Source organism: Myotis brandtii, unplaced genomic scaffold (assembly GCF_000412655.1).
Source record: "Myotis brandtii unplaced genomic scaffold, ASM41265v1 scaffold475, whole genome shotgun sequence".
In the NCBI taxonomy this organism is placed as follows: domain Eukaryota; kingdom Metazoa; phylum Chordata; class Mammalia; order Chiroptera; family Vespertilionidae; genus Myotis; species Myotis brandtii.
In genome coordinates this window covers 5437287-5449486 of record NW_005368148.1, presented here as the reverse complement: position 1 = coordinate 5449486, position 12200 = coordinate 5437287, and the positions used below count along the sequence as shown (strand labels likewise).

The following is a 12200-nucleotide window of genomic DNA, read 5'->3' as shown; positions in this document are numbered from 1 at the left end:
TTGAAATAACGAAACATCTAATTTAATTATACCTGGCATTTTTATCAATTACACCAAGAATATAAGCTAGACTCTGTTTTCTCTTACACTATCTCAAAATTCATCTAGCTCAGTCTTTTCTTAAGTGCTTCACCCGGTTTCTTTTGTTAGTTTAAACGCCTGAATATAAAATCGTTTTTAGAGACTACCGATTTCTAGCTCCACGTGAAAACAGCAAATTGTGCAGAGGTTTGATTTCTGTTGTGGCTGGTGGACTATGAAAGGGAAGATGGGAGTGTCAACAGAGCCTGGGAGATCTTTTCAGTCCTCACACTTGGCTTTTTTGGAAGCTGGAAGAGAATCATCATTTCCTTCCGATGGCCGAGGTTTCTTCACGGTGGAAATAATTCCAAAAGCAGTTTTCCTAGTTTCTACAAAACAAAGAAGGAAACCAGTGCTTGAAGTTCAGACATGATTTAAAGAGGTAGATGAACAAGTATCACCATGTTGCTTTGACTGACAGCACTAGTAAATGATAAAACCATCATGAAGTACTGAGTGCTGATGGCATTTGGTGTTATTACCCCTCCCCTGTCCCAAATATACAAACATCAATATGTCACCAACATCTAATTCATTCCTAAGGATTACTTCAAGGGTAAAACTGCACGGCTGGTTATCTCTAATGGTTTGTCCATGGCATCTTATACAGCCAGAACCCAAGTCACAGACCCTAGTGCAGCAGATGCTTTACATGTGGGAGAAAGACGGATAAATCACCAGAGCAAGTACAACCGTCAACTGTACTTCCTCCAGTGTGTGCTCACTTCATTTTACAGCATGTACCACAGCTGTCATCCCTGCTAGATCATCAATGTACCTCTGAAGATTCCACCGTATTTACTGCCTGGTTATGTAATAGGTGTTCAATAAATACTTGAGTTAATGAAGAAAATGAAACTCACATGTTTATCGATCTCACAGATTGGTGATGATGAACAAAAAAAAAAAATAGGATTATTAGATGTTTAGGTCAGATTGGCAGCAGAGTTCAACTTAAATTTAGCCAACTTGTGCTAAAAATCTACTAGTGGGCCAGGCACTGTGTCATCTATAAAGGATATAAAAATGCCTAACGGTGCTTCTTCCCACAACACACTGAGATAAGTTCACAAGGGGCAAATATAACAAGAATTAACTCTGCCTGGATAAATCAAGGAAGGTATCATAAAAGAGGTGACTCGCTCTAGCTGGTTTGGCTCAGTGGATAGAGCGTCGGCCTGCGGACTGAAGGGTCCCAGGTTTGATTCCAATCAAGGGCACATGCTCAGGACGCAGGCTCAATCCCCAGAGGGGGGTATGCCAGAGGCAGCTGATCAATGATTCTCATCATTGCTGTTTCTCTCTTTCTCTTCCTCTCCCTTTCTCTCTGAATCAATAAAAATACACATATAAAAAAATACAAGAGGTGACTCTAGGGAGGAAAGAGGGGGCAAATGGAGAAGGAAGTATTCCTTTGCAAAGCCATGGAGAGAGAGAGGGGAAAGAAGAACCTAGTATGGTTAGGGGACAACATGGCTGGTGTGAAGGAAGAATGTAAAAACATCAGGGAGAAATGAGGCTGGCAGAGTAGCTTGGGAAGAGCTATAATACCATGTGAAGAGATTAAAACTTAGTCCTTAGGAAGTGAGAGGACCTAGGGAGAGATCCATTAGCTATGAAGGAGGTAAAACCTAAAGAACTCAATAAACATAAATTTAGTTAAGAATTATTTATTTCAAGTAATAAAAGTAAAGTCAATTTTAAAGAGCTAAGCGTTACCTTTTCATTTGTAAGGATTAACTTGACAAGTCTACTATATTTTTGTCAGTTATTTAAAAGCATTTTAATATATAAAAAGGACAAAACTGCTCTTGAGGTCATTAAAATGACAAAATAATCAGAGAGCCTCAAATTAAATAGAAAGTGCCAATAATTTCCATTTCACCAAATGGAAAACGTATTTAGAGATGTTTATTTGTATCACTATGGTTTAAGCAAAAATCTAAGAATCAGGTAAATAAATAAAAAATATAAAAATTAAATTGTGAAAACCAACACTTTGTAACAAAACAAAATACATTTATTTTCAAAATTCTTTTAGTTCCATCTCAGAAATGTTCTATTTTTAAATCACATGGATATTTACTTCTTAATTCAAGCTTATAATTATAAATTAGACCTTTATAGTTATCAGCTAAAGTGTAAGTCTTTTGAAAATACATTTATTTTTGTAATAGCAAGAAGTTACATTTGTATAGGGCTTTAGTTTTCACATACAGGGATTGTCAAGGAAAATCTACAACTACCTCTAAAGCACTTATCTATGAGTGCACTATTTTGTCCAAGAGGAATAAAGTCAGGTGTGCCCAACAGGTCCATCTTGGTCCAATGGCTGCTTGAAAACACCAACTTCATCAACCACTGGCCGGATCCTCTGGCCGTGAACCTTTCTTCTGTCCCTTCCCCACAACCTCAGAACTGCTATTCACTGGTTCCTGGAAACCTACAGGACCCATCTAATTCTGAATCCCTGCGGCAAGACTTCCAACGCTGAAAGCCAGTTACTGTGTGTCCCAAGTTTTCTGTTTTCAAGGTATCCATTCTTGCACTGCTTTCAATATTGCCCTCATGAGAAGGTTTCCAGGCGCTCTAAGAACCCATTACCATCTTCTGGTAGGGCTCCAGGGCTCTGCTGTCCTTAAATGTGGCACTAAGGGTGATACAGATGCCAGCTGGAACTTCATCAGTGCAGGGGACAATACTGAGGCCTTGTCTCAGAATCCTTTCTTTCTTGCAATGTAACCTAAGGCTAAATTAGCAATCTTAGGAATACACCACACAACTGTCTCATACTATCCCAATGTCAAGTGAAACCAGGGTGACTATAATTTATCCTCTAGATGTATGGTTAATTCTGCAGGACAAGCATAAACTAGGCCTATCCTGGGCACACTAGAGTGAATGGCAATGCTACCTGAAGTCCACAAGTAATTTAGTTCAGCTACTATAAAAGCCCAGCTTTACATAGTTAAGTTTTTTGTTGTTGTTGTTATTTTTTTTTTAAGGTAAATGCAGAACTGCAGATTTCCCCCTATTTTTAAGTTCCCCTTTCTTGCTTTAGTCTACTTTGGAACACGAATTGTTATCCAAACTCTTGATGATTCCTTACATTCATTTAAAATAGACAAAGATAACCAAAGTGTGAACCAACTGTTCCCTAATTTCAAGAAAATTTCGATAAAATCCTGATTAATTTCGTCATTCCCAGAGCTTAATGTGATGGGGTCTAGGCTACATAATGCAACAATCTCATACTAAACATTTTGAAACCAAAAGCAAAATTAAGTAATTCATGGTAAGTCAGTACAGTAATCAATTCTCTCAATGGAAATCAGATCACTAAAATCTAGACACAACACACAGGACTTCAGTAACTTAACTAGTATGTATATGCCAAATAACTTTGTCGATACGTAGCAACTTATTCTGAAGTTTAAATTCCTCTGGGTGATATCAAGTAAATTGTTTTTTGACCCTACCATTAGTGCTAAAAATTTCAAAGAGAATGAAAATAAAACAGAAAAGTCTAAACTAAAAAAAAATAAAACCTCATTTTCATTCTTCAAAATCTAGACATACCATATACTTCTAATTTAATTTTTATCATCTGATGAATGAGAAATTTTAAATGGCTTCTAGTAGTGAATTAATGTGAAGAGAAAGATATGAAAATAAAACAGAAAAGTCTAAACTAAAAAAAAATAAAACCTCATTTTCATTCTTCAAAATCTAGGCATACCATATACTTCTAATTTAATTTTTATCATCTGGTGAATGAGAAATTCAATGGCTTCTAGTAGTGAATTAATGTGAAGAGAAAGACACATGTAAATGAAATGTGAGTAAAAAATGTATAGTCTGCACATACTTGATCATGCGAACAAAAAATGAAAAAGAATCACAAGCTGTAATAAATGTGAAGAGGTACAATTTGAGTTTGTTAGTTGGGTTTTTACAATGCCTTTGCTGTTTTTATGTTCTTAATAAGTGGCATAACATATTGTTAACATTTCAGTTCTTTAAAACAGTGATTTCCAGGAGGGAAAGAGTGCTCCTATGGAGAGGAGGGAGGAGAAAGGAAGAGTAGAAGCCTATCAAAATACAGGCAGGGACATCCATGCAGAGCTTGAAAGGATGCACTCAATACTCATTTCTGTAATACAAACTATTCATTCCACAAACTCCAGAAAGTAAAGCCTGAAGCGAAAGATGAGAAAGCACTGCTGGGTATGGTTAAAGCAGGTTGGGAAAAGATGACCCTAAAGGAACTCTGCAGGGAAAGATAATAAAAGTGGATATGGCGCAATGGTCTGATAAAAATGACTGGCTCCTCACATGACCACTGGATAGTTTTGTTGGAAGAACTTGCTCACCTCCGTGGAGAAGCGCTGCTCGGCAGTTGGTAGACACTGCAGCCTTGGCATCACTTTCAGAGAGTCCAAACAGCAACCCTCTGTGGGGTCATTAAGGATTTTAATGGAGTCAGCCAAGGACAGGAATCTAACACAAACATAACTGACAATGCCAGCTCACCTGGTCATACTGAGAGAGAGACTTTAATTCTATCGCAGTTCTTAGCCCAAATGGAACATGCTTTTGAAAAGAGGCTCATTTAACTAAGCTTTTTAAATATAGTCCCTCATTCTTGTTCTCCTTTTTCTATCTCACCCTTAGTCCAGAAAACAAAAGGATAAAGCTATCTAGAACCTGATGTAATTTGTTTTTGAAATTAACTGGTAAACCTACAGTAAAAGGTTAAGAAAAATATCTTGTTAAAGTATATCATTTCAAATTCCAATTTTCCTAAGAGAAAATTTCAGTAACTTCTGACTCAGAAAAGGATACAAGTTTGCCACATCATATGGACCTCTTATTTCTAAAGGCTAAAATAAAATGAAAAACAAAAACAATAAAAAACAAAAAACAGACATGAGTGCTGCTATTCATAACGTTTCAAAGACTTCATCTACAGTGAATTAATAAGATGATTAAGTGTCTAAAAATAAGGAATTCAATTGCATAAATTTAAGTTTTTATAATTTTGATTGTTTTTAAGTTTCTGAAAATATAAAAGAACCTTAAAAAGCATTCTATAACAGTATAAAAAAACCTATTTATATAAATAAAACTTGAAGCCCAAAAGAAATGGGGATAGATTTTACTCTTCAGCAATTACAATGAGCAAATACAGTTAAAATGAAAACATGCAATAAACATTCATTATATTACTATTTTACTTTCTCCCCTAGAAACTTTTCCAAGTTTTATAGCTTGAAAAGCAAAAACAAAATACCTAGTGGCAGACTTACCCTTTCTGCAGCACTAGATATAATTACATTCTACAAAACAGAAAGTGATCAATATTAATCTTAGAGGTTCAAAAAAATTGAAGAGTCTTATATGACAAATAATCAGTATTCACATTTTAACATTTAAGGCTCTATAAACACCAACTTCTTTTCAAGACAAGGTAAGTAATTAACGTGAAAGAATAAAAAGCCCTCATGTCAAACTAAAGGCAGCGTATAATAATAAGCAGAACAGGTTTTCCCAACAGATCTTAGAAAAGATGAATTCATTTTAAAAACTAGTTGAGAAGGTCATATAAACGAAATTCAACTCACTGATGACAAAAAATTATTACCTACACTATTCTTTTCAGTGGCTAAACTGCAAATTCCTTATGGAAAGATAAAGGCTTTCAACACATCTTTCCCTCCTTCACATTAATCTTCTCCCATTATTTTCTTCCCCTTAAAACTTACAGAGTTCATTGAAATAGGAGAATTTATTCCTGTGCCATGACAACTTTCTTCTTTAAGGAAAAGGAATCAGTTTGATAATCTAGTGGATTAATAATAATAAACTGCTGGATTTGAAAGATACCCTACAATTAGGAAACCATACCTTTCCTTTGCAGACTTGCACCAAATTGAGGGCATTGGAAATTGTATACCTTCTCATTGTGGAGTCTTTGATAGCTGGGCTGTAGACAAGTTCAAAACTTAATGTGTTAAGCAGACTATTTCCCCCTGAACAGTAGTTGAACCAGCAGACAGATGAGAGTTGAGCAAATACTAGTCCAGGGGTCCTCAAACTACGGCCCGTGGGCCACATGCAAATACAAATATTGTATTTGTTCCCGTTTTGTTTTTTTACTTCAAAATAAGATATGTGCAGTGTGCATAGGAATTTGTTCATAGTTTTTTTTTAAACTACAGTCTGGCCCTCCAACGGTCTAAGGGACAGTGAACTGGCCCCGTTTAAAAAGTTTGAGGACCCCTGCTCTATACTCTCCACAGCCCACCTCCTGCTTGTTGAAGTATAGCTTTAAACAAAGGCGAATTTACGCCCAAATAGCATCATCCACAGAAGAAAACAGATCTGTCTCTATCTGATCACAGAGTTTATCTTAGCTGTGGGGAGGCTGACTTTATATAAACAGGAATCATGAAGAGGTTATGGTGAGCAAAGTCCCAGTGGGGTGGCAAAAAGGCTGTTATTCCATGAACTACCAAAAGAAAAGAAGAGATGTGCTCCCTATACTTAGGATAAACTATTTGCAAACAAGTAATTTGACCCCAAAATGAAGAAACTAAAAAACGAAGAGCTGAAAAATTTCCAAAGAACAGGGGTGGAAGGCCTCTTAGGTAAGTCATTTATTAGATATCTGTTGAATGAAGGACTACAAATAGCCATGGTTGAGTGTTATGTGTCAGGCACTGTGCTAAGAGTCTTATATATGTATTTAGCCCTTATAATAAATAACCACTATAAGGCATTATGGCAGAGATTGCTAATTGCCCCTGATATCTGTTCTCCCCCTTTTCTTTAGTGAGTCCCTAATTTTAAACTGTATTCATGGATGTCCAGCAAAAAAGATAGGATACTCTTGGTGCCACAGTTAAATGTCCACCCCATTTTTCCTGCCCAGCTTGTACATCTTGAGAGCTGGTATAATGCTTCTTTGTAACTCACAACTGACCTTTATACAAGTGTTTAATATATTTACATTCTAAGAAAATAAATCGTAGCTTATGAAAAAGAGGCGATGTGATAATGCTGATTATCCATCATAAAAGAAACCAGGATGAACTTGGCAAATTGAAATTCAGATAAACCAAAGACACCTCCTTTAGCCATATTCTCAATTATTCCCCTAGCTATTTCTCTTGACAAAAGTACTAGTTAGCCAGAGGATGCCATTTTTTTTTCTCTTCTCATCTTCTAGTTGCTGATCTAAAACACAAGACAGTGGCTGGAGAAGAGGGGAAACAAAGGATGTGGATGACACATAGAATGACACATAGAACTAGATGACCAGGTGCCTAAGTATTCTTAATTGTGACTAAAATTTTCCCCCCACCACACCATGGGGACCAGATCAAAATTAAACTTTTTTTTTGGAGGGGGAGGGGGAGAGAAAAAGGAATATAATTATCAGCTTAATTATTTTTTAAGAAAAAAGTTCTGATTGTGATCTTAAGTACATCAGTCGTTTACCTTAAAATTGCTAACAAAACTGAGACAGAGAAATTAAAGATAATGTGCTACTGGATGTTGTGAACATTCCTTTCATAACACTTTAAATTTTTAGATAAAGTATAGACTCATTACCAGGGCCCTTGCTTCTAAGACCATTTTAATGAAAATTGCCTTAAGCTCATCAAATGGTTGTTCATAACAGCCTTTCATAAAGAATGACAGTGCCTGTGTGATTGGCTTTTGTTCACTTCTCTGACCAAAGGTTCTAAAACAGGGAGATTTCTTTACTAATGAGAAATAACGTGGTAATGACGTTGCAAACCAAGGGCAGATGTGTGATACTTGAATCAAGAGATACTGATGGTAAAAAAAAGACCAAAAAAAAAAAATATTGATGGTAAAATTCCAAGAACTAAGCTTAAAAGAATGAAGAAAGAAAGAAAATAGGGAGTTGATTACTGAGATAATATCTGAATTCCGTTAATTTCATAAAAAATCAGTTATTTATTGAATTCAAAGGATGACACCCTTGGTGTATCACTCTTTAAGACAGGTAATTTGTGCCCTAGCCAGTTTGCTTAGTGGCGAGAGGGTCAGCCTGCAGACTAAAGGGTCTCAGGTTAAGTTGCAGGCTCGATCCCTGGCCCTGGTGGGGGCACATGCAGGAGGCAATGCGCTAACCACTGAGCAAAAACAGCGAGGGCTATCATTAGTCTTTTAACTTTATTTCTGTAGGTTTTTTTTTGCTATACAAAATTTTGATGCTGGCACTGGCCCAAGCATTAGATCAATGAAGTACTTAACACATTTCAGTTCCCAATATATGTGTGATAAAAAAATAAAGTTTATAGAGCACTCACACCCAATCAAGTATATATGGCATGATTCCTGGACCAACCAACCTCACTGCTTCAGACACTATTTACAGGACATCTCTCAGTGGGGACTAATTGGACCATGAAGATAGAAATGGATTAGGGTTAAAGGAAGTGCTGAGGGAAAACTATCAGAAAGAGAGCATAACACATACAAACACCGAAAATAACTCAATATACTTGAAGTCATTGTTGAATGGCAATAACACTGAAAAAACATCAAAGGGAAAGTAAAGATATGTGCTGCTTAAGAAACATTCTCGAAACCCGAATCCATAAAGATTATGTTTTAAAATATGAAATTATTGTGTGCTTAAAGAGCTCTGCTATAATTTTCCATAGCATTTCCCAGTGGTGCGAAATGACAGCAGGTAGAATAAAAGCTTGAGTACAATTGCCAACGCAAGCCTTTGTGAGAGAAGTCTATCTGTGTGAGTCACACACTACCTGAGTTTCAATTTCAATTCCATTATAGTGGAGTAATTCAAGCCCTGACCCTAAAGCTGCTGGGCTAGAGTAGGTGTAAAAGTGCTTAAACTATAAATGCTAAATAATTAGAAGTCATTTGATTATCCGAGGAGCTAAATTCAATTTTTTAGAAACCCAATTATCACATAATAAATGTATGTGACTCCCATACTCTGGACCACTGGTCACCAGCTGGTGGTCTGCAGACCACTGGTGGTCCGTGAGGTCCGAAAGGTTGGTGACCGCTGCTCTAGACTCCAGAAGAGGTTTGTAGGAGTCTTTAGAAGGAATTACATCATTGAAATTATGGTGCCCCAAGCATGTGAAGATTACAAAAGGGACAAGAGCTATGAATTATACAAGTGAAGTGCTTTTGTATACCTGAGCCCGCCTTCATAATCCCAAACTTCTATGCTGACAATTCTCACATGGCTTCTAGCCTCTAGGTAAAAGACTAATGAATTCCCTGTTTTAATCTCCCACTTTTCACCACCATAAAAGAAAAGAGCACAAATCCAATCCAAATGAAGATCTATGCTGTTTCCTCATGTGCCTAATGAAGGGATCCTTGTAAAGCCAACCTATCCCCTTTTCATGGCCAAAGACAAGTTCATCCTTAAGGCCAAAGGAGCAGGCAAGGACCAAGACTTAAGGCTGAATTGTTAACCACATTCACTCCATGTTCTGTGCTTTCATGGTGAACATACTCCCCTACACATACAGCTCCATATCCAGATTAGATATTATCAGATACAAATAATACATACACAGCTATCCAACTATTATTTACCCTGAACAAGCAGCTGGACATCTCTTACCATATGTTTCCAGCTTCCTCTCTCTTAAATGGGAACTAGGTGAATAAATTCATGGGGACTCTTCTTCCTGACCAGTTCACACTGCAGCCTACTTCTATATTAGGTAGACTGAAAATAATCTCGTGCAGTCCTTCTCTCCACTCCATCATCTAGTTTTTATTAAACAACATATGTAAAGTGTTCACACCAGATTTTTTAAAAAGCAGACACTGTGTTAAATACTGCATATCCCTCTCACTTGTCAAATTTTCACTTTTCAGAATTCTTAAATTGAAAAATGTGGGAATTAAGCCAAAAATATCATCAAACAGCAGCAGCCTTCCTGCATTTACAGATGAATTGGGGGGTGGGATGTCCTATTGCTGCTGCCTCCTCATGCCATCCCAGTGCCCCACTTCCCTCACCTGCCAACACTGACTTCGGGCTAATGACTCGGACAAGCAGGATTTGGCCAGGTTCCCCAAGCTGCACTTTGATATGCTAGGCGAGGCACATATTCATCCAACTGAGAAGTTTCAGGGAGGACCCACTATAGGCACAATATTGGGATAATTTAAAAAGGATGCCCATGACACAGCTGGTGCTCTCTGGAAGCTCACAGTCTGGGTTGAACAAAGGGCACTTTGGTTTGAGAGCCCTCACCAAGAAGCCACTGGGAAGCTCACCCTGTTGTGGGACATAAGGAATTGTGTGCACTGCTATCCATTCTACGGATTTGGCCTCAGCATCACGGTACTACCTTCTCCCAACAAGGACACAGCGGTGCTGTATGTGGGCTGATTCAGGCAAAGCCATCTAGAAAATAGCCTTCCTAGCTCATTAAGGTGAAGAAGAGAAAGGTAAAGGGCTTTAAGTTTAATAGCAATTTACAGAGCCGCTGCACTGGCTAACGCCAGGGGGTGCCTTTTATACAGCAACGGGATTGGCAGTGTGAGGCTTTGGCAGACTTCTAGAGCCAGAGATGTCGACTTCTGGAGAGGAGCCACCTGTGAGGCCAACAAGACTGTTGTAGGCCTGGGTACTGGAGGAGGCTATGCCTTTTATCACAGGTAGCGGGGCATGGCAGGGGGCTCACGTGACAGGGAATCAACAGAACTGTCCGGACACTGTGACTGAAGAGCTCAATGGCTTCTCCTTGCCAGTCTTCATTTCACCACGTCTGCTAAGTGGGCTGTTAACACAGATCTCCAACTCTTAAACTGTGACGATTCAGGTGTTTTGTTTTGTTTTAGCATTTATTTATTTATAAGCACTGGCAAGAATGTGGGGAAATGATGATTTGAACTTAAGCAATATTGTTATATGTTCAGTACTCCTCTCAATATTTATCAGAAAAGAGCTGTTTTATAGTATTCCCTTTAAATATATGACTTTAAAATTTTGGGTACTTTTCAAGTACAGTTTTAGTAGCACATTTTAAGGGGCAGAACATAAGCCAACTAAAATTTTTACACACTGAATTCAATTTTTCCGCACCACATAGATCAATTTTCTCTTCATTGTCTCCCCCTATTCCTGGAATCAAGCCAATTCCTTAGCAGCAGAGACAGGAAAACAACTTGAGGAGACTGTGATTCTACAGAGACAAAAGGACAGTTATCTACCTTGAAAAAATAGATTAAATTTTTAATTTTCCAATTCTGACAGGATTAGGTATATAACCTGGATTGTTTATTTCTCCTTCCATAATACTTTCTGAGAATGGGAGACTAAGCTTTGGAAGCCACTCTTCCAAAATAGCATCCTCCCCCTTCCTAGGGTCTGGCTGCTGATGAAAACAGTTAACAGCTGTTAGTGATGTGAAATATCACCTTTATGACGGAATAAGACTCACAAGACGGCATGACAGATGGAAGAGAAAGGGGAGGGAAGACGAGAACTATGTAGAAAGGTACCATATAGAAAGGTACTGAGAAAAATTCTATAGCAGAGGGAGGAACAAAAAGTCCCCGGAATGCATGGCTCCCCTCTTAGATAATTACAAAGGTAACCCGGCTTTTGTGTAAACCAGCTTGCTTCAGTGCAGCTTTTCATTGCGCATGGACCATGCCTGCTATGCTTTCCATGCATGCCCTCCCCCAGCTCACTGGTGCCTCAGGGATCCCCAACATTATTTCCCTTCCCCTTCTTTCTTGACTTCTGTCCCCTTAGTGTTCAATATTCAGGCAGTAAGTGTCCAATACTGTTAGCGTTCCTTCCAAGAAATATCCTTCATAGATTTTGATTTGTAAAGCCTTTCAAAAACATCTCCATAATTTACTGAAATTTTTATTTTATTTTAAGCTTTCTTTTCTCGTTTAGTCAGTTTACAAAAATAAAAATCCTCTTAAAAACGCTTATTTAGCCTAGCCCAGTGGTCGGCAAACTGCGGCTCGCGAGCCACATGCGGCTCTTTGGCCCCTTGAGTGTGGCTCTTCCACAAAATACCGACTTCTGCACATGGGCCACGAAGTTTCAATCGCACTGTACGTGC

General features: G+C 38.0%; 1 protein-coding gene across 1 annotated transcript in view; it reads right to left on the bottom strand.

Annotated features, from left to right (window-relative positions):
* The window catches only part of RPP30 (ribonuclease P/MRP 30kDa subunit), a 25109-nt gene continuing 12909 nt past the window's right edge, over positions 1-12200 (bottom strand). Inside the window, exons 7-12 of the mRNA XM_005875951.2 lie at positions 6362-6375; positions 5989-6103; positions 5391-5420; positions 4927-4964; positions 4455-4534; positions 1-410 (exon numbers count right to left, since the gene is read on the bottom strand). Of these exons, the coding sequence (XP_005876013.1) occupies positions 301-410; positions 4455-4534; positions 4927-4964; positions 5391-5420; positions 5989-6103; positions 6362-6375 (387 nt within the window). The 3' untranslated portion in view covers positions 1-300. The remainder of the gene's footprint in view (positions 411-4454; positions 4535-4926; positions 4965-5390; positions 5421-5988; positions 6104-6361; positions 6376-12200) is intronic.